At 45.2% G+C, this 22,843-nt stretch overlaps 1 protein-coding gene across 2 annotated transcripts in view; it reads right to left on the reverse strand.

The window, feature by feature from the left end:
- Nucleotides 1-611: 611 nt before the first annotated feature.
- EIF4H (eukaryotic translation initiation factor 4H) overlaps nt 612-22,843 on the reverse strand; it is a 28,149-nt gene continuing 5,917 nt past the window's right edge. Inside the window, exons 2-7 of one of the 2 annotated variants that reach the window (XM_027611484.2) lie at nt 9,643-9,830; nt 7,591-7,655; nt 7,406-7,502; nt 7,008-7,067; nt 2,885-3,022; nt 612-2,596 (exon numbers count right to left, since the gene is read on the reverse strand). In XM_027611484.2, the coding sequence (XP_027467285.1) occupies nt 2,457-2,596; nt 2,885-3,022; nt 7,008-7,067; nt 7,406-7,502; nt 7,591-7,655; nt 9,643-9,830 (688 nt within the window). In that variant the 3' untranslated portion in view covers nt 612-2,456. The remainder of the gene's footprint in view (nt 2,597-2,884; nt 3,023-7,007; nt 7,068-7,405; nt 7,503-7,590; nt 7,656-9,642; nt 9,831-22,843) is intronic. The other variant, XM_027611485.2, reaches the window with a different exon arrangement.

The following is a 22,843-nucleotide window of genomic DNA, read 5'->3' on the forward strand; positions in this document are numbered from 1 at the left end:
CCAAGTGAACAGCCACGCCTGCCCTCCCCACCCTCCCCCTGCAGGGTAAGCCACAGTCAAGGCTCACCTCCCAGTAAGCAAATCCTGCACGGAGCCAGGTCCTCTGCCACCACCGTCCCCGCCAGCCGGGCCTCTCCCAGACACAGCAAAGCCCTGCACCTTGTCCACTGGGCCACACAACCGCCCAGCAGCGCCTCCCGACAACACATGATCTGCGTGCCATGAAGCAGCACCCACCACTGTCCCCAAGAGCACCTAGATTTCTGCTAAAAATAAGCACTTATTAAAAACACGCACACCTTCCATTCTGGGGGAGAAAGTGCCTTTAAAACCCAAACACTATGGCCCCACACCTGTGTATGCAAGGTCTGTTCAGAAAGTCACATTTTTAGGAAATGAGAGAAGAAAAGGCAGGAAGACCCCGGTGTGCTGTTTCTAATCATCACTGGCTCTGAAAATAATTTCACGAGGCCTGTAAGTTCCAGAAGCAAGACGCTTGTCTCACTGCAGCCGTAGGCCTTTCTGCGAGATTCGGGTGCTGCTTCTCAACTTTAAGATTGCGCAATTTCACGTGAGGGCAGCTAAAAAGAACTCAAAAATAAGGACAAGCATTAAATATTACGTAAGGTTTTCTTTTATTTAAAAGATCATTCACAAAATACCGTATCCATAGATTTCCTTTCTGTCATATAGCTGAATGTGTGAAGTGTTTGGAATTCCATTCTTACGTTTAAAAGTCAACTGGATGGCCCAGAAGTTTAGATGAATTTGTTTTGTTCTTAATCTTTCCCCCATTGAAGATGTAAGTAGGTCATCTGAAAGCATCAGGTTTGATTACAACCACATAATGCATGTCTTTCTTAAGTTAAGTATTGGTGTCACACAAATGGTTCTTATTTCAGAAGCAGAGGTAGCAGGGGAAGGAAGGAGAGGAGACAGAGTTCTGTAGCTGCTGAGACCCTGGGACAGAGAGCCAGGGAGGCCGGCCAGGGACGAGCAATGGCCCAGCATGCGGCACTGCCCAGGCCGGGCCGCACCCCGCAGAGACTCCCCCCCCCCCCCTGCCACGCACGGGGCTCTCCTCCCTGCGGCCCGGAGCGGCAGAACGAAGCTGTTCACACACAGGTGTTCCAGCCCAAAAGCCTCGGCCCAGCAACCCCCGCACCCCACCCCTGGGGAAGTGCCTAACGCGCTGTGTGGCAACGAGCAGCCCTGCCCAAAGAGGAGACCCGGTGACTGACAGCCACCTGCCAGCTATCTGGAGTCCCTGACAGCTCTGCATAGTAAAATCAATTCGTCAAGCGAAACAGTAAAGTGCCAGGTTGTAGGCCCATTTTCATTATAAAATCCAGGGAAGGTGGGAAGCACAGTAGCTCACTGTTACACCAAGGAACAGAGAGATAAACGCAAGGGAGAGATGTGGGATCCACACGTAGCAGGGACTGGAGGAGCAGCTGCATCCACGCAGTCGGGGCAGCCCAGGCGCGGCTCTGCCACCACCGCCCTTCAGTCCCCCCCAGAGCACCCTGGCTGGCGGAAAGGAGACCAGTCGGAGGCTTTCTGCACCCAGCCGCCCAGAGGCGCCTCTACCACGGCCAGGGAGGAGGGAACCAGTGTGCACGATGTGTTGAAAGAGCGACATTAGCGGGTGTGAACACAGCGGTGTGCTCCGCTGGTCTTCTCCGACACTTCACACCACTACCCGCTTCTTTCGGGTTCCACGTTTGAAATGAGAGCCTCTTCTGCTTGAATAATCCATTCGGGGCGGGAGTAGCAGAGACAGGGCTGCTTATAAATAGGGATAGGAAGGAATTTGCAAGGATCAACAGATACCTTTATCCTTGTTTTGAAAACAAGGTGCCTCAAATTCTGTACGTTGATCACAGTGGAATAAAAACAAGATACTATCCAATTTGTGACTTCTTTTCCCATTTTCTTCCCCCACCCCTTCTTCTTTTTCCCCCCTTGGAAGCCACAGCAATACAGAACTCAACATGCAGGTCGGAAGAAAAGCGCTGAGAAAAATCAAAGAAAACAACTGGGTCTGGCCAGTGCGTCTAAAGTAAAGAGAGAAAGCGAAGGAGAAAAATGGAGCAGCACCTCCATCCAAAGAACGCCCATAGGTGGCTGCCTTTGTCCCTCGGGAGACACTCATGTACTGGAAGGAAACAAGGAGCAGGAAGGAGAAAGGACAGAAGGAAAAGGGGGAAGGAGTAGCAGGGAAAAAAAAAAAAGCACGAGACAGGCACTAGATAGGTTCAGCAAAGCCAAGAATGTACTAAAAACCACTTGTTAACTGCTGACATGCGCTCACAAGCTCTGTGTTTCCGTTGTAAGAAAGGAGGACAAAGGTCAGGCGCAGGAATGGTGGCTGCAGGACCGCCGGCCCAGGGGGCTGGCCAGGCTGTGGTCTCGCGCTAACTCCCCCCACACCCCATTCCCTCCCAACCGCAAGCTCATTCTTGCTCCTTCTGCACGACTTCCTCTCTGGGCCTGGCTCCCCCGAAGATAGCAGAGTTGGGATTGGCTACTTGATTGAGGGGCGTTGCAACTGTTCGAGGCTTCAGCTGGAGCCGTGGCCTCTGTGCTCTTTCCTCTGCGGGAGAAAAACCAGTGTGGTTTATAAAGAACGGGGACCCCCTTCCCCATCTGGGTGAAATGACCAAACTGATGGCAGCCCCTGTAACCCAGCCCGCGTTCTAACTAGCAAGCCGGCCTCGAAGACCTACCCACCCCCAAACACTCTTAACAAAGGTAAACGTCCTCGTTAAGACTAAGGGGTGGTCCACAGCAGCCACTGTCCAGGGCACGAGAAGGCATGGGGGGGTGGGTACAGTTGGTGTGCCAGGACAAGACTTCCTGCAGTGAGAAAGCAGCGCCATACCTTCTGTCGGTTCTCTGAAGTCCATATTGGACCCTCGAAGGGGCGGGCCATCTCTGAACCGACTCCCCATTGGGGGGCCTGTTCGCCGGTCACCGGGGCGACTCCCTCCCCTGCCTCCTAAGAAGTCATCCCTGAAGCCTGAAGAAGGAAGAGGACACTGGATTACTTTTTAAGCTGCTGTCTCAAAGCCGACCGTGCAGCCGGTGTGGACAGTTTGATCTGAAATTCTTTAGTTCGTCCAACATCGGAAGCTTTTGCGAAATAAAGTGCACTGCAAGGAGTCCAATGGGAATGTGCTGGGTAATCTCAGTTATAACAGACTTTTAACATTTCTTTGGAGAGAAAAATAAAATGAGCCATTTAAACTTTGCAGAAAAAGGGAGGAGGAAAACATTACATAAGACTAGAATAAGGCTTGTTTACAACAAAACAAAAATCTTCAAAGCCCATTTTATTCCGTCTCCTAATATAAACCTCTAATTAGTAAAAGGATAAACCTGAAATTTAAAAGTTCCAGCAAAACCCAAGAAAAAACCAGACATGACGACAAAATAAAAACACGATGCCACCTCTGGGTGACACCCCCGTCTGTGTCTCTGCTGTGTCTCAGGTGTGGGTCTGAGTCAAGCACCCGTGTGTATGTGGCAGGGCTCACTCCCTTCGGGGGGGGGGGGGCGCGCCTCACCCCCAACCTGCACCACCTCTCCTGCTGTGAACGAGAAGAAGGGCTTTCTCCCTATTCCTAGGGTCTCTGCCAAAACCATTACCAGAGTAAACTGCGCCTCATTACGAGTGCTGGAGAGTGTGATGATGCTCGTCTGGGTGGTGAAGATGATTTTCTCCATAGGCTTTAATTTAAGAACCTTAAGTTTTCTTCAGTTTCGTATTTCACTGAAAACACTTCCATTTAGAGGGGGTTCGAGCCTTTTAACAGTACAGACCACTGAAGTGAGAGTTTACTCTCGGAAAAAATTTAAGAAATAAAATTGTAGTCAAACAAATGAGCCTGCCCCCTCTCAGCGCCCAAAGGTGGCTACTTTTACTCCAAGGATGGTGCCATCGCTCAAAGCTCCAGAAGAATCTATCTGTAAGAAGAATCCTGAGCCCGCGGAATACTTTATATGTGGTCTGACCCCCATTACTCACAGACTTCCTATCTGCCAATTTTGTCTACTCGCCAGCATCTCTACGTGACCCTAAAATCAGTACTTTTAGCACGTATGCTTTTCCAGACATGCGCAGAGCAGCAGAAGATGGGAGTCGCCTGACATGCGTGTTTTGCAGCTAAGGTTGAACGAAGCAACAGTCAGCTTCTTGTTTCAGCTCAGACTGTAAGTGTCTTTTCAATCTATTAGGTGCCAGGTTTTTTGCTTTTGTGCTTTTCCTTGGCGACTGCACTGTTTAAAATGGCCCCAGAACAGAGCGCTGAAGAGTCCCCAGGTCTTCCTAAGTGCAAGAAGGCTGTCCTGTGCCTTATCCAGGAAATGCGCATTAGTTAAGCTCCATCTGGGTCTAGTGCGGTTGGCCCTGAGTTCCCAGTCAGCTGAATCAACAGTATACATGAAATAAAGTGTCTTTAGAACAGAAATCACCCAAGAAGGTATGTTACCGATTGACTGACAAAAACATTGTGACCAGAGACTCACAGGACTCTGATCTTGCTGTTTCCCCCTAGGAGCAATGGTTTGTGGTGTCTGCTCATCTGGTGTTCTCAGTGCTTTTAAACTTAACTCCCTTGAATATGGAGAACGTGCTCTGTTTGCAAGGGTGGTATTTTTCTGTTCTTCAAGGGTGGCCAAAGAATTTGGGAAGAGATCAAGTTATCTGAAACCCAGCTCAGAAATGGAACTGGACAATACCGATTTTAACAAAACAAGTAATGAAAACAATTTCAAAAAGATCCAGGCCAACAGAAGCACAGAGCTGGGGAAAACACACTGGGAGGCATACGGTCGGGTGTAAGGTTCTTTACAGAATCTTTTGAACCAGAGCCCACACTGTTCGTTAAATGAGGTTAACTGGTATTCAAACATTTAACCTGACATTTTCCCCCAATAAACTAAGAAGTGTGCTTTTCTGTGTGGGTATAGAAGTTACTTCCCCAAGTGAATAATTCTTGCTACCAGTGTGTAACACAGATCAGCTCACACTCACACTGACTGACAAGGCAGATAAACACAGCTGCTGCCCTGTCCAGGTGCACGACGCAGAGTTTGGTAGAGGAAAAAAGCAGTGCACATTAATAGCAAGTGACAACCTCATTGCAAAATCTCTTATGAGAGGAGCAGGGGAAGATCATGAGGGAAAAGCAAGGTCTGAGATTTTTTAGGAGGCACAGCATTCATGAGAACCTTCTAAGGTTTTTTTTTTTTTTTTTTTTGGTCATTTTTTCACAAAGTTTAGTTTAACATGTGGTGGGACTTTATTTGCTTTCTTCTTTGTATTTTTTGTTATTGCTCGAGTCTTTTTTTTTTTTTATAACGAGCGTGTATCACACTTTAAAAATAGCATCATTCTTTTAAAGAGCAAAAAGAATGTATTTTCACAAATAATGTATATAGGCATTAACCCCACCACGTGGGCACTTGTAATTTTAGAAACCACCAAAACCCTGCAGGGGACACCGGAACTGGCTGGTGTCTAGGTAGCCTCTGGCTGTGTACTCAGCTCCGGAGAGTAAAAGCCCAACTAAGGCAACCGTTCCTTGGGTTACTTCCGCATTTCCAGAGCTGTAAGCTCAAGTGCTATTCCTCCAGTACCGGGAATTCAAAACTGGCAGGTCTGAGACCGCCACTCCTCAGGTCACTAACAACTGCACCTGGACTGACTCTGAGAAGACATCTGCTGCATGTTTCAATCAGAGACCAGCTTATACATAAAATTACAGGCTTACTGGATCACACTGTACTTTTATGAATAAGCTCATTTCTGACTGGCTATAGGACTCTTAAGAACTTAGTCAACAGACATAAGCAGTCATCTGTTTAGCTAAAGTAGTACTGAAAAGAGTTTAAGAATTTTGGCCTACAACAGCTTGTCCTACTTCCCATACTTACCAAATACTTTATGCTGAATTTGGTTTGATAGGGGGAGGGTGACACAGGGTGGGTGGGGGTGCTGATGGTATCGTTTTATACAATGGAGGAGAGCGCAGAGTTTATAGGAAAAATAACAGACTTGTTTCTCATGGTTTTACCTTTCTGTTACAATGGCCATTTTTATAACATATATGAACTACTTTTACTTAAAAAAAAAAAAAAAAAGCAAAAAACCCAAACGAAACAACAACAAAAAAACAACGTAAAGAGTTTAAGGACTGTTTAGGAGATCAACCCTTCAAAGCAAAGGACTGACATGCAAACTGAGCTCCTGAGGTGAGACAGGGAGGCACCTGACAGGCTGCCTTGGTCAGTTAAGAAAAGGAATAGTAAAGTGGATCATGTCCACCATGAAGGGATAGGAGGTTCCATGCCCTTCAAGAAAGAAAACCTGGGGGGGCGCCTGGGTGGCTGTCGTTAAGTGTCTGCCTTCGGCTCAGGTCATGATCCCAGGGTCCTAGGATCGAGCCCCGCATTGGGCTCCCTGCTCTGCGAAGCCTGCTTCTCCCTCTCCCACTTCCCCTGCCTGTGTTCCTTCTCTTGCTGTGTCTCTCTCTGTCAAATAAATAAATAAAATCTTTAAAAGAAAAAAAGAAAAGAAACCCTGGTCACCAGGACTTCAACCATGCAAGAGGGAGCCACCAAGAACCACAGCGACGAGGCTTTTTGTAAGCTTCCAAAACCTCCACGCTATTTCTACAAGTATCAGTGCTTCCATGTGTACCGTGCACACTAGCGTCGCCAAGGGGATTCCCGAGCTGAAGGCCCAGATGAGAACTGTAGGCCGAGGCAAGGTAAGACAAGACGGTGGATGAGCCTACCTTGCCCACAGTAGGGAGCCCCTCAAGTCCTACCCCAAACACTCAGGTCCCAACAGAGGCTTAGTGCATGCCTGGGGACCTTCCAGGACAGTTTCATCTGTGCAATGAGCTAAAGGAGCGGTCCAGCCAGGCTACTCACAACAAACGGACAACAGCAGCAAGGCCACTGAAAAAAGTAAGTGGCAATATTTTAAATGCTGATACCGGAATTGAAGTCATCCCGGGAATCCCATCCACCTCTAGATTCTCCAGGGCCACCCATTCCTGAGGATACACAAAAAAGATAAAGTTGAGGTCGTACCATTACCTTGCTGCACAAACATGGAAAAATTCATCGGAAAGATGGACAACTCGTGAGAAGTTCACAGGAATTGTTAAGAGTTCTTGCTGCCAATAGAAAAAACAAAACAAAACAAAACAACCCAAAACAAAACAAAAAACCCCAGGCTTACAGAAGCACTATCCATTCTCTCTTAAGATTTTTACATGTGTTTTAAAAGCTCCCTATCAGACCTGTGAGACAGTTCTACTAATAACCTTTGAGAGTTGTAATTAGTGGGCATACAGGAAGTTTTATGTTCAGTTTTAGAAGAACCAATCACCTCTGTCATCTGGTCCACCTTTCCTGAATCCAAAGCCACCTTTATCTTGTTTTCTGCCTTCTGCAATGTCCACACGAAGTGACCGATCACCCAACAGCTAACGATAAGGGGAAAATAGTGTAAGTATTGGCAAGAAATAAACATCTCAACTTCTAACATGACACAGAAAACCTGAAGATACTTACTGCACCATCGTATGTCAAAGCTTCCTTAAGGGAATCCACCTCATCAAATTCTACATAGCAGAATCCTGTAAGAGAAACAAACCCCAATTTCCTCAAGGAATTCTGGGTTAAGACACGGTGGGAATCCCCCTCTGGTCCATTTCCCCACTCTTGTTGCATCTAAGGGACAGTAGACTAGTAGAACCTAAAAGAGAGACTATTTCGTGATAAATAGAAAATACCTGACTGGCATTCCTTCCTCTCAATTATACTGTCAGAAAGTGCCAAAGAGGCATTGGAATATTTGGCAGCTGTGTTTTTATAAGCTTTCTTTTTATGAGTTTTAACCATAATATTCAAATCTTTCCTGGGTCATTGTGAAGAGCTGTTAGTTCTGACTTTTGACTTTAATATAACCCAACTGGGGCTTTAAGACACAGATTTCAAATCCAATACCAAACATGCTTTGAAGGAACAGGCTGAAGGTGCCTACTACTTACTACTCAGGTAGCTGGTATAAAATCTGCTTTATAAAGCTAAAAAAACACCCTCAGTAACAAGAGCATCCTCCTTGGGATGCTAATTAAAAGACAAATAGTCTAGGCTCAAGCACATGTTACCGACAACCTGTGTCCCTGATGCTGGATTCTGACACAGGCCTGCAAACAGGAGAACATTCCAGGCAGAGGAAACCGTACCTTCTCTCACCTCGAACCTCTGCATTAGCTTCTTCCTCTACCTCCGACACTCTTTCCATGCCCTTTCCCTGCCGCCTGGAGACTAAATCTGGGTTAAGCACCCCCTGCCCCGATATGCTTATGCTGCGCCCTGTACTAGGCCCTTCCACCCCGCATATCCCCATCCTGTGTGGTGATTACACTTCACCTTCAAAGCCCACTAGACCGCAAGTGCTCCGAAGGCTTGGGTCCAAACTCGTCCTGTTCACCATCTGCTCACCAACTACTTACAAAAAGAATGCACTGCTTGGCTGGAAAGCCCCCACCTTCCCCGCTAAATGGATTCAATGTCTAGAGTATTTGAGGAAACCACCCTGCAGGTTCAAAGAGGCCAACAAAAGCCCACTCACCCACCTCACCCTTCAGAGCTGCCAAAACTGAGGATGACCCTCTAGGAGATAAACTAAAACTTGCTTCTATGGACTCAGCCCAAAGGCTGCCCCCCGCCCTTTCCCCTGAAGCCTGGAACTCCTGGTGCCTCAAGTAGGGACAGTGGATGGGCCTTACTTTGACAAGTTGAACGGATATGTTTGTTTTCATTGTTTGGGCGCTTATTATAACAAGGCTTCAGGTTCTAAAGCCAAAAAACTTTCATAATGAGAAAAGTACCACCTATACACACAGAACTGTTCAGATGAGCGAAACTGAGGTTTCTCATACCTCTCCTCACCGGACGTCACTCTGTACTTTTCCTGGGTGTTCTTCTGGATAAATAATGTAAACCAAATGCTCTTGTACCTTGCACCATGCCCTCAAACAGGGAGCACATTTCCCCTCAGGGAATCTTGAAAGCCAGTAGATAATGCTGGTAGGATTCTTCTTTCTTATGGCTTCCCCGCTCAAGTGCCCTAAAGAGACTAATCTATAGACACTAACTTTATCTGAAATTTGAGCCAACCCTCTCCCCCACACACTCTAAAGTCACCAAGGTATAGTGACAATATGTATTAGGTTCTCTTTTGAATTCTATACAAATACCTAGATTACAGGAAAACAAAGAAAAATGCCATGGGTCGGGCCAAGGTGAAATGCACCTGCAAAGTCCTCCGTTTTATCTGTTCATTTCCCTCCCAGGGAACTCCGTGACTGGCACAGACAGGATAGACGGGTCAGGGAAACAGAAGACTGACTTGGGCACATTTATACAAATTAGATCATGTGTGAAACATTTTCCCCCAAGTAGAACTAAAAGCCTATGGGTTGAAGGGCCACGTTTATTTCAGCTACTCAGACAGACAAATATGTAAAACACTTTCATAACTGGAGCCTTCTGGTTTCCGAACATTTGGTTCCGACCCCCGCACGGTAACACACAGTAGGACTCTCCCAAACTCACCTTTAAATTTGTCTGTGTCTTTGTCTCTGACTAGCCGCACACTCCTTATGCTGAGATCCTTAAAGATAGCATCTATGTCGCCCTGAACTGTATTAAAAGGTAGATTTCCTACATATGCTGTGTAGGGGGGCTCGGTGGGCAGCTCCTTCTGGCTGCGGGAACCATGGCCGCCAGCACTGCCGCGGGACCTGGAGGGGAAACAGACAGGGTTCAAGTCTACTCGCCCCAGAGCAGAGACAAGGAAAACGTCTTCCGCTCAGCCGCACCACCCGTGTGTGTCACTCCACTTGAATGTATGATAACATCTTGAAATTATCAAGAGTATGCCAAAATATCATTCATGACCAGGGTGCCTATCTTTTGGTGACAGAAATGTCCACGGAAACACAGAATCTATGTAAACGTACATTTCCCTGGCAATTCAAATCCAAACAGAATATACCCTCCTTGTACAGCTGGTTACCTATTTACGTAGACTCCATTATCTACAAAATGTTTACATCCTAAACCTTAACAAACACCCTCCCCCTCATGCCTGGTCAGCCTCATACATGTCGAAATGGACCATCCAGAGTTGGCACACTGTATTCAGGAAGACCTTCTAAAGCTGCTGAAGCTGACCCATTCATAACACACCTGCTTCTTGCTACTGTCAGGCTGTGGCTAATACGAATGCTCTAATAAAAATTTTAGATTCTGTACAGCAAGTGCTATGTACATACTATTCTCCATCACTGCCCATGCACAACTTCACCTGTCCTCAAATGTGTATTACTAATCCTCAACGCCAAGTCCTCCCGGGTAACAAGAAGTGGTTACGTGTCTACAGTTACGGGGCTCAAAAGTGGCAAAGGCAGGACCTTGACTCTACCACATCTCATTGCTAATTTGTAGAGGTTCTGGTTTGAATCCCAGCTCAGCCACAAACTTACTCCACCATGTGACCTTGAGGAGTTACTCAATTTTTCTAAGCTTTATTTATTTGTAAAACTGGGTTAATAAACACAGAGCTTGAGTTACTGAGAAATAACAAATATAAGGCGCCTAATACACTGACACACGGTACACATGGGTGGGGTAACAATTACCAGTGTCAACGCACTTACAATCGAGACTCAAAATGCTTTATAGATAATTAAGAAATAATTTGGGGCCATTATATATTTGTCAAAATCCACAGAATGTGTAATACCAAGAGTGAACCCTAATGACACTGTCAGTGTAGGTTCATGGACTGTAACAAACATACTCCTCTGGTGTAGGTGCTGACAGCAGGGCCACCTATGCTGTGTGTGTGTGTGTGTGTGTGTGTGTGTGTGTGTGTGTGTGTGTGTGTGTGTGTGTGTGTGTGTGTGTGTGAGAGAGAGAGAGAGAGAGAGAGAGAGAGAGAGAGAGAGAGAGAAGGCAGCAGGGCCACCTATGCTGTGTGTGTGTGTGTGTGTGTGTGTGTGTGTGTGTGTGTGTGTGTGTGTGTGTGTGTGAGAGAGAGAGAGAGAGAGAGAGAGAGAGAGAAGGCAGGGCGAATAGAGTGTGTGTGTGTGTGTGTGTGTGTGTGTGTGAGAGAGAGAGAGAGAGAGAGAGAAGGCAGCAGGGCCACCTATGCGCTGTGTGTGTGTGTGTGTGTGTGTGTGTGTGTGTGTGTGTGTGTGTGTGTGTGAGAGAGAGAGAGAGAGAGAGAGAGAGAGAGAGAGAGAGAGAGAGAGAGAGAGAGAGAGAGAGAAGGCAGGGCGAATAGAGGAATTGTATTTTCTCCCCCTGCCCAAAGACTTATTTGAGAGAGGGAGCAAGATCTAGTGAGGGGGAGAGGGGGAGAGAGAAGAGGGGAAAGAGACTCCCTACAGGGCTCGATCTCCTGACCCTGAGATCATGACCTGAGGGGAAACCAAGTGTTGGAGACTCAAGCAACTGAACCACCGAGGCGACCCTGGAAACTGTATTTTCTGATCAATTTTGCTGTGAACTTAAAATTGCTCTAAAAAAAGTCTATTAAAATGAATGAATGGGAAGGGGAGCTCTTCTTTACATTAATAAGAATGTCAACTAATAAATGTAGAAGGAATCACATTAAGTAGAAAATCACTCTTCTTGGGGCGCCTGGGTGGCTCAGTCGGTTAAGTGTCTGACTTTGGCTCAGCTTGTGATCTCAGGGTCCTGGGATGGAGCCCTGGATCAGGCTCTGCGCTCAGTGGTCAGTCTGCTTGTCCCTTGCCCTCTGCCCTCCCCCTTTCTTGTGCTCACTTGCTCTCAAATAATAAATCTTAAAAGAAAGAAAGAAAATCACTACTCTGTACCCACCAAAGCAGCAGGGGCTGATTCAGGCAAGGCTCATCAATGGACCCAGCAGTCACCATGTTAACCAGGTAACTGACAAACTCACACCACGTGCCTTGTGTTTTGGCACGGATTCTTCAAATGTATCAAAAAATCACGAAAGGGGCGCCTGGGTGGCTCAGTTGGTTAAGCGACTGCCTTCGGCTCAGGTCATGATCTCAGGGTCCTGGGATCGAGGCCCGCATCGGGCTCCCTGCTCTGAGGGAAGCCTGCTTCTCCCTCTCCCACTCCTCCTGCTTGTGTTCTCTCTCTCGTTCTCTCTCTCTCTGTCAAATAAATAAAATAAAATCTTAAAAAAAAAAATATCATGAAAGACAGGGGCGCCTGGGTGGCTCAGTCGTTAAGCGTCTGCCTTCTGCTCAGGTCATGATCCCGGGGTCCTGGGATCGAGCCCCGCATCGGGCTCCCTGCTCGGCGGGAAGCCTGCTTGTCCCTCCTCCACTCCCCCTGCTTGTGTTCCCTCTCTTGCTGTCTCTCTCTCTCTGTCAAATAAATAAAATAAAATCTTAAAAAAGAAAATCACAAAGACAAAAAAGGCAGGGGGGACCAATGAAACACGACAACCAATGCTACATGTCACCTTTGATCCTGGAACAAACAGCTATGAAAGAAAACAGATGGAGAACTTTGAATATGGCATGTACAGCTATCACTTCATCAGCCTTCGATTTCTGAGGAGTGGTAACTGATACCACGGTTAGAATGGCCCTGTTCTTAGCAGTGGCCCAGAGGGTTCAGCATAAAGGGTGTGTGTGCAGGCACCCCTAAAGATAAAGCAAACATGAACCTTGTGACTCTAACAGTGTCCACTGTGGATTTGAAAATGTGCAGTGTTTGCAGAACACAGGAGGAAAATAAATTCAAAAGAGAGAGGTGGTGTTTCTTTTTTTTTTTTTTTTTTTTTTTAAAGATTTTATTTATTTATTTGAGAGAGAGAGAATGAGAGATAGAGAGCACGAGAGGGAAGAGGGTCAGAGGGAGAAGCAGACTCCCTGCCGAGCAGGGAGCCCGATGTGGGACTCGATCCCGGGACTCCAGGATCATGACCTGAGCCGAAGGCAGTCGCTTAACCAACTGAGCCACCCAGGCGCCCGAGGTGGTGTTTCTTTTTATGGAGATATTTAAAACTCATTTTAAAGGAGTCTCCTCACAACAAAGATCTGCTCAAAGTCGTCCTTTTTGCAGGGCAAGCATCAATACAAGTCATGGAAAGTAACTTAGTTCTTGATCCGTATTTTGCTAGAAATATCATAAAAGAGATTCCCCATCTTTCCTGGGATAAATATCATTCTTTAAGACACATTTTTAGCAGAAGAACCAAATCATGACCTAATTCTTAGGTGGCTAAATTTTTTTAAGTTTAGTGACTGAGAATTCTCCTTCCAGGAAGCAAGGGCAAAAATGAACTATTGGGACTTCATCAAGATAAAAAGCTCTTGCACAGCAAAGGAAACAGTCAACAAAACCAAAAAACAACCGACAGAATGGGAGAAAATATTTGCAAATGACATGTCAGATAAAGGGCTAGTATCCAAAATCTATGAAGAACTTACCAAACTCAACACCCAAAGAATAATCCAATCAAGAAATGGGCAGAAGATATGAACATTTTTCTAAAGAAACATCCAAATGGCCAACAGACACATGAAAAAGTGCTCAACATCGCTCGGCATCAGGGAAATCCAAATCAAAACCTCGATGTGATACCACCTCACACCAGTCAGAATGGCTAAAATTAACAAGTCAGGAAATGACAGATGTTGGTGAAGATGCGGAGAAAGGGCAACCCTCCTACACTGTTGGTGGGAATGCAAGCTGGTGCAACCCCTCTGGAAAACAGTATGGAGGTTCCTCAGAAAGTTGAAAATAGAGCTACCATACGACCCAGCCTTTGCACTACTGGGTATTTACCCCCAAAATACAAATGTAGTGATCTGAAGGGGTACATGCACCCCAATGTTTATAGCAGCAATGTCCACAATAGCCAAACTATGGAAAGAGCCAAGATGTCCATCAATAGATGAAAAAAGAAGATGTAGTGTGTGTATATATACATATATATATATACACACATACAACAGATTATGCAGCCATCAAATCCCCCCGAAATCTTGCCATTTGCAACGACGTGGATGGAACTAGAGAGTATTATGCTAAGCGAAGTAAGTCAATCAGAGAAAGACGTGTATCATATGACCTCACTGATATGGAAATTCTTAATCTTGGGAAACAAACTGTGGGTTGCTGGAGTGGTGGGGGGTGGGAGGGATGGGGTGCCTGGGGAGGGTATGTGCTATGGTGAGCGCTGTGAATTGTGTAAGACTGATGAATCACATACCTGTACCTCTGAAACAAAGACATTATATGTTAAAAAAGGGGGGGCACCTGGGTGGTTCAGTCGTTAAGCGTCTGCCTTCGGCTCAGGTCATGATCCCAGGGTTCTGGGATCGAGCCCCACATTGGGCTCCCTGCTTGACCAGACGCCTGCTTCTCCCTCTCCCACTCCCCGTGCTTGTGTTCCCTCTCTCGCTGTCTCCTCTCTCTGTCAAATGAATAAATAAAATCTTAAAAAAAAAAGGCATAGTAGGAAGGGATAAATGAAGGGGGGGAAATTGGAGGGGGAGACGAACCATGAGACACTATGGACTCTGAGAAACAGAGGGTTCTAGAGGGGAGAGGGGTGGGGGGATGGGTTAGCCTGGTGATGGGTATTAAAGAGGGCACGTATTGAATGGAGCACTGGGTGGTTTTTTTTTTTTTAAGATTTTATTTATTTGTCAGAGAGGGAGAGAGAGAGAGAGCACAAGCAGGGGGAGCTGCAGGCAGAGGGAGAAGCAGACTTCCCGCTGAGCAAGGAGCCAGATGCGGGGCTTGATCCCAGGACCCTGAGATCATGACCTGAGCTGAAGGCAAACACTTAACGGACTGAGCCACCCAGGCGCCCCTGGAGCACTTGGTGTTATATGCAAACAAATGAATCATGGAACACTACATCAAAAACTAATGATGTAATGTATGGTGATTAACATAACATAATAAAATTTAAAAAATTCTTCCAGATAAGAAATCCTATTTTGGGGGCGCCTGGGTGGCTCAGTCGTTGAGCGTCTGCCTTTGGCTCGGGTCATGATCCCAGGGTCCTGGGATCAAGCCCCACATCGGGCTCCCTGCTTGGCGGGAAGCCTGCTTCTCCTTCTCCCCTCCCCCTGCTTGTGTTCCCTCTCTTGCTGTGTGTGTGTATGTGTGTGTGTGTCTCTCTCTCTCTCTCTTTCTGTGTCAAATAAATAAATAAATCTTAAAAGAAAAAAAAAAATCCTGTTTTGTTTTCCAGAATTGCATTCTACTTGCTCCCACTCTCCACCCCCTGCCCCACAAAGTTTAGTAAATAGACTTATTTTTGCACTTCAATACTCTTTGCAACACCACTGTTCTTATCTCAATAACCTTAAACCCTAAAATATATATATATTTTTTAAAGATTTTATTTATTTGAGAGAGAGAGAATGAGAGAGAGAGCACATGAGAGGGGGGAGGGTCAGAGGGAGAAGCAGACTCCCCGCCGAGCAGGGAGCCCGTTGCGGGACTCGATCCCGGGACTCCAGGATCATGACCTGAGCCGAAGGCAGTCGCTCAACCGACTGAGCCACCCAGGCGCCCCAACCCTAAAATATATTTTTTAAAGATTTTATTTATTGGGGGGGGGCAGAAGCAGGCTCCTGCTGAGCGACCCAGGTGCTCCTATACTTTTTTTTTAAAAGATTTACTAGAGAAAGAGCGTGTGTGCACGCACAAGAGCAGAGGGAAGGGCAGGGAATCTCAAGCAGACTGGGCTCGATCCCATGACCCTGAGATCATGATCTGAGCTGAAATCAAGAGCTGGCTGCTTAACCTACCGAGCCACCCAGGCGCCCCTAAACCCTAAAATATTTTCAATAAGATACTCTTTGAGACTGAACACTGAATATGTAAGATATGGCCTAAGTATAAACATTTGGAAAACTGTCAAAACACAGGATGAATTACAATTTTAATAACCTTAAATTCACTTATTCAACATTTACTACACATCAGGCAGAAAACAGTCCTCTGTCCTCAAGCAGCTCACAAGTTAGCAGTACATATAAACACAAATAACTCTATGAGCATTCATGCAGTACGTTTGTGTATGTACACACACACACGGCAAAAAGCTACACTGGTTTTTTAAAAAATTGAAGGTAAAGGTGAGGATGGAAAACTGATAAATTCAGTAGGTGTACGTTTGATGAAATCAGGAAAACGGAGGTAAGAAGGCTTGCACAAACGGCGCGTGAAACATTTACACAAGCTCTTCCTCAGGATGCTGGACACAGGCCAAAGGCGGCAGGGTCCGGGCTGAGTTCAAGGAGCCAGGTGAGCCTAGATAGCGACTGCTGCCCCGGGGCGGCTGTGCTAATCAGATGACAGGGACACGGAGAAGAATGCAGTAGGATAAGAAGCAAGCCCTGGCTTTGGGAAGACGGGAGAATCCCTTTTCAGGCAAGCAGTATTTTATTTTTTTTAAAGATTTTATTTATCAGAGAGTGAGAGCAAGAGCGAGCGCGCCACACAAGCAGAGGGAGAAGCAGGTTCCTTGCTGAGCCCCTCAGGCGTCCCAGGCAAGCAGTATCTTTTTAAAAGCTAGAGATGTGGGAACAGCTAACCCAGCCCATTAACCTGCTCACTTCACCTGGGCCTCACAAAACTGCCAGTGGCTTACTATTCCAGACTTTTTCCAAGAATCACTGCAGTCACCCTAAATACTACCTGATCTGATGTAGTCAGTTCTATGGGACGTAAGTGTGCTTCAGCTTGTCAGTGAGTAGTTCACTGAAGACACGCCAGGGCGGCTAGTGCAGCGTGACGGGGGACCTCTAGGTAGATTCCAATTTACTGGCTCCAACAGTTACAACGTTAGAAAAGTGGGAGTCTACAGTGTGCCAGCAACTTGATGGACAAGGGTGAAGGAGACAAACCAGAGAGCACATGTGCATGTCATAGAATGATCCATCCTGTTAGCAGCCCGCCGAATAAAAAAACCCCCAATGCCAGGAAATCCTGAGCTAGAAGTCCTAGGATACCTCTGACGCTACAGTTTACAGGGGACTATCCTCTACTTGAACAAGCTGTGTTACACAAAAACACTTCCTAGAACATGTTAAAAATAACGGAGAGAAGACTCATCTGACGCCTTAGGCTTGGTGTAGGACCTCTTCCAAATTACCTCTTTGCCTGTCGTAACTGCACAAATACTTCAAATCTTTATTTTATAAAGTTTAAACTGACCATAAAAACACCTCATAAATCCTGATTGCTTTATAAAAGTTTAATAAGAATTCTAAAACATTATAGGGAAGTCTAAACATGCTCAAGGTCATGCTGCTCCCGCAGGAAGAGATGAACAAGGCAGCAGGCCACAGCTGTCCCCTCTCCCCCAATGATCCTCCCTGCTCACTGACTGCGGCTTTGGACTATCCCTTAGGGACAGCCCACTGATTTTTAAAACAACATATGCAAGTTTTAAAGTAATACATTACATTCTCAGTAACTCAGGAAATCTTTCAACTCCAAGGATGACCAAAATCCTTTAGAGACAAATCACTTTTCTTCCCTCAAATCGACTAAATATATGCAAGGTCTATGAAGTACAGAGCACCGTAGAGAGGGCTCAACACCTCAGACTCAGTCCCTGCCCTTAAGGAGCCGATAATTCAACTGAGGGGGTCCAGGCATCTGGAAAGGAGAAACCACATCCCAAGCAAAGGACTGCAGACAATTCGGAAGACGGCCACGAGAGCAGTCTCTGCAGGGTAGAGCGACAGGAACCGCAACTCCACGGTCCCAAAGCACACAGGGAAACCCTGAGCTCTTAACCAGACAGTAACTGGGAATAAACAGACCAGTAGGAGGAAAAGAGCCTGGAGGGAGGGGGACTGTAAGAAACAAGATAAGAGTAGAGGGTATTAGGGCTGGGATTAGATCCAGTAAGTGCCCCAGACTTACTTCCCAAGTATAAAAGATAAGGAAAAAGGGAGGACTCATGCTAAGCTATGTTCTGGGAGAGGATTTTATAAAGATCTCTAGGTGCCATCAGAAGCTACACAGAATTGAAGCCCTGTTGCTGCCACTCATGAAAATTCAAGACCAATGCCAAGATACCCAGTACAGAGCATTAACCTCTCTCTGGTATTTGCAACATCAGGTGTTCTATTACTTCTAGGTTAGGGAAATAGCAGTGTTAGGGCTGATCAACAACTCTGGTCTTCCATGGCCATCCAGAAACGCTTACTAGGGTAGATTATGTTGTTCAACATGCTGGATCTTATATAAAAGTCAAGCCTGTGTGGCTCAGTTGCCTAAGCATCTGACTCGATTTCAGCTCAGGTCTGGATCCCAGAGTCTTGAGTTCCAGTCCCCAGTTGGGCTTAAAAAAAAAAAAAGAAAAATCACAGAAAGACTGCAAGTAAGCAACAAAGTCCACTAAACATGCATAAAAGGAGAAAAGAAAAAAAGTTCAGTTATAATGAGAAACCTACTTGATTTCTAGAAAATAACCAAAAAAGGTTGAACTCTCAAAAGCTAAGCCCTCATTTCACATACACTGATTTATCTTACCTATTTTTTTTTAAAGATTTTATTTATTTGACAGAGAGAGACAGAGAGAGAGGGAACAAAAGCAGAGGGAGTGGGAGAGGGAGAAGCAGGCTTCCCGCGGAGCAGGGAGCCCGACACGGGGCTTGATCCCAGGACCCTGGGACCATGACCTGAGCCGAAGGCAGATGCTTAACGACTGAGCCACCCAGGCGCCCCTGCCTTACCTATTACTAACATCTTACAAATACACTGATTAAAATCACTAAACCCAGATCAATACATTACTAAACTAAAGTTGTTTATTCAGATCTCCTTTTTACCTTATGTTCTTTTTCTGTTCCAGGACCCCATCCAAGGCCATGTGACGTTTTAGTTGTAGCTTAGGTTTTTAAACACTAGCATTTTATTTCCAAGTAGATCTCCCGCTGCTAAATGTACGCATTCTCCAAGGCCTCCAATCAGCATTCAGAATTAAACCCCTTTCTCTTGATACCTGGCATTACCATAGGATAGGCATGAAAGCCTCTGAACGTTTCTGATCAACGCTGGGGGCAGGGACAGGATCGATGGTGAATTCTTTAATGAACCCTATTTCAAGCGGCTCTTTTCCGCTCTGAATGCTATCTTCAGAAACCAATCTCATCTGTAGGATTAAAAAAAAAAAAAAAGCCTTGCAGGGAAATGCAAAGTAGTTCTCAGGCAGGAATTTGGTCTTATCTTCAGAACTATTACATTAGCAGGGGTGGAAAGAATGAAGACACAGACCTAGCAACTACTCTTAGGATCACAGATAACTTCTTCCACTAATATGAGTATTATATTTGGAAAAAAATTTGAAAATATGGGAGTTACATATATTTAGATGACCTCTTCAATTAGGTACTTAAGTGTCTTCCTTCCTTCTTTCTTTCCTTCCTTCCTAGATTTTATCCATTTATTTGAAAGAGAGAAAGAGAGAACAGAGGAGAGTGAGAAGCAGACTGCAGAGCAGGGAGCCCTACATGGGGCTCGATCCCACGACCCTGAGATCATGACCCGAGCGGAAGGCAGATGAAAACATTTCTGGCTGTGACCAACATGACTAAAAACATGTACACATATATATCTGACTACATAATAACTATACAAATAACAAAAAGCTTGCCCAACTGGTAAGGCTATAAACGCGTAACACACACGATTCTCTATTCCATTTCATCTTTAAGAAAGTTTGTCAGGACCCGTAATTGACTTCATTATCTACCAACAGGACAGGACAGAACAGGCAGTTTGAAAGCCTTCTGACAGGAGAACAGCAAACACAAGTGGGACTTCTGGTTTACATGGTCTTTTAGAAAATTTGTCTTAGTAGGCAAAAAGGCATTTATAATGTACTAAGATTTTGGACTCCCACACATTAATGAAAGCAAATAAATGGGTTATTAATTTAGTAACTTCACATGGTGCAAAAGGTTATTCAATCCAAAGTTCCAGATTTTTCAGAGGAAATAAAAACTTAAACCTCAAGCTGTTTATTGGTCCTCAGAGAATACTGCCACGAAAGACATCTGTCTTGAAGCTATGATGTAAACTATTTCTATGGATTAGTTTTCAACTTTATAAGCCAAGGGTTCTTTTTTCCTAAATTAGAACGCTTATTATTTGAGATTGGACATGCCACATCCTACCAGATCCAATTCATTTTATTTTTTTAAAGATTTTATTTATTTATTTGACAGAGAGAGGCACAGTGAGAGAGGGAACACAAGCAGGGGGAGTGGGAGAGGGAGAAGCAGGCTTCCCATGGAGCAGGGAGCCCGATGTGGGACTCGATCCCAGGACCCTGGGACCATGACCCGAGCCCAAGGCAGGCGCTTAACGACTGACCCACCCAGGCGCGCCAGCTCCAATTCATTTTAAAGAAAACTTCACATTTTTATGCAATGGTCAATTTATAACCTACAAGTTTCAATTATTTAGAGAAGTACAAAATGCCACAGACAGACCACCAGTTAAGATCTAGAATTCAAAGGCATACAAAGCTAACAGTTCTTCTCTTCTTCACTTAATATCTGAAAAACCATGAATATAACACTGTATGTTAATTACACCTTTTTTTTTTTTAAAGATTTTACTTGTTTATTTGAGAGAGCGAGAATGAGAGAGAGAGAGCACATGAGGGGGGGGAGGGTCAGAGGGAGAAGCAGACTCCCCGCTGAGCAGGGAGCCTGATGCGGGACTGGATCCCAGGACTCCATCCCAGGACTCCAGGATCATGACCTGAGCCGAAGGCAGTTGCTTAACCAACTGAGCCACCCAGGCGCCCTGTTAATTACACTTTAATAAAATTAAAAGTATTTGAAAAATCATAAAAATTTAAGTTACTTGTACTTTACTAATAAGTATTTTTGCTAATATCAAATTCAACTACTAGCTTCCTTACACATGGCAATTGCAAGAATTAAATGCTTTAGGGGCGCCTGGGTGGCTCAGTCGTTAAGCATCTGCCTTCGGCTCAGGTCATGGTCCCAGGGTCCTGGGATCGAGTCCCACATCGGGCTCCCTGCTCCGCGGGAAGCCTCCTTCTCCCTCTCCCACTCCCCCTGCTTGTGTTCCCTCTCTTGCTGTGTCTCTCTCTGTCGAATAAATAAATAAAATCTTTAAAAAAAAAAAGAATTAAATGCTTTAAAAGTACCTAGAAAGAAGCTACACTCCCCCCCTACTTAACAACAACCAAGAAAGAATGGAGGAATCTATCAGGAGATTTAGTGGGCATGTCAACCAAAAGCCATGTGCAAAGTCTGGTTCTGATTCAAACAAATCAATTGTACATCAAAATGTACGAGCTAATTAGAGAAATCAAAATATTTATTGGGAAGTTTTTGGATGTGATAATATTGTGGTCACATTTTTTAGAGTCTGTACCTTTGAAACTCATACTGAAGTACTTCCACTGAAATAAAATGAAATGTGACCTTTAAAATAATCCAGGAGTGTATGGGAGGAAGGTGGCTCAAGGAGGTACAGAGGAAATAAAAGTGGTCACTTGAAAAAGTGGGTCATGGGCACATGAGGTGTGTCATTATACTAGACTCTACTTTTGTGCTTTAAATGTTCTGTAATCAAATTTTTTGCAGATTCAAATAGGCCAACTCTATGACGTAATCCTTGAGGCAACTGCGCAAAACTGAACATGAACCGGGTGATAGAAAAACTGGTGGTTATCAAGAAACCCCTGATCAGTTTGAAACACTCAAGTTTAAAGTATTTTAAGAAAGAATGAAAGGATGGCTGCAATTGGCTTTAAACTATTCTATCCTCCCCCACAATGGGGAAGACAGATGAAAAGAGGAACAGCAAAAAAGGTTTATAAAGTTATTAAATGAATGGAAATGAGTAAGAGTTGCTTAATGGGTTTCTGTTTGGGAATGATGAAAAAGTTCTGGAAACAAGACAGCAGTGGCGATGACACAACATGGTGTCACCGAACTGTACACTCAGAAAATGGTCAGGAGTGTCTGGGTGGCTCAGTCGGTTGGGCACCCAACTCTTGATTGATTTCAGTTCAGGTACTGATACCAGGGTCGTGACACTGAGCCTCACACTGGGCTCAGGTGCCCAGTGGGGAGTCTGGCCCCCCTCCCCCTGCTTGCTCTAGTGCACTCTCTCTAAAATAAACGAATAAAAAAATCTTAAAAAAAGAAGAAATGGTCAAAGTGGTAAATTTTATGGATTTATTTTACAACACACACACACACCCCCAAATTATTTCTTAATTATCTATAAAGCATTTTGAGTCTCGATTGTAAGTGCGTTGACACTGGTAATTGTTACCCCACCCATGTGTACAGAGCCACACCTCTCATTGAACAGTCCTTCAGTCCCTGACTAGCAGCTATATCCTGAGACCTGCACTGATCTTGCACTTGACTCCAGCATAAATCAAGGCAGGGGCACCAAACTGCACTATTACTCATGCTTCATCATGCAGTATTTGCAAAGACAGAAGGAAGCCAACAAGCTTCAAAAAACAATGTTGATAAAGCAGTAAAAATGATTAATTTTATTAAATCTTGACCCACTTTTTAATATCCCATGTTTCAAAATAGGGCCAAACACTTCTGTGGCTTATAGAAATATGATGTTTAGGGGTGCCTGGGTGGCTCAGTCGGTTAAGCGTCTGCCTTCAGCTCGGGTCATGATCTCAGGGTCCTGGGGCCGGGCTCCCTGCTCATCGGGGAGTCTGCTTCTCTCTCTCACTCCCCCTCCGTCTGCCCCT

This window comes from Zalophus californianus, chromosome 10 (genome assembly GCF_009762305.2).
Source record: "Zalophus californianus isolate mZalCal1 chromosome 10, mZalCal1.pri.v2, whole genome shotgun sequence".
Taxonomy (NCBI): Eukaryota; Metazoa; Chordata; class Mammalia; order Carnivora; family Otariidae; genus Zalophus; species Zalophus californianus.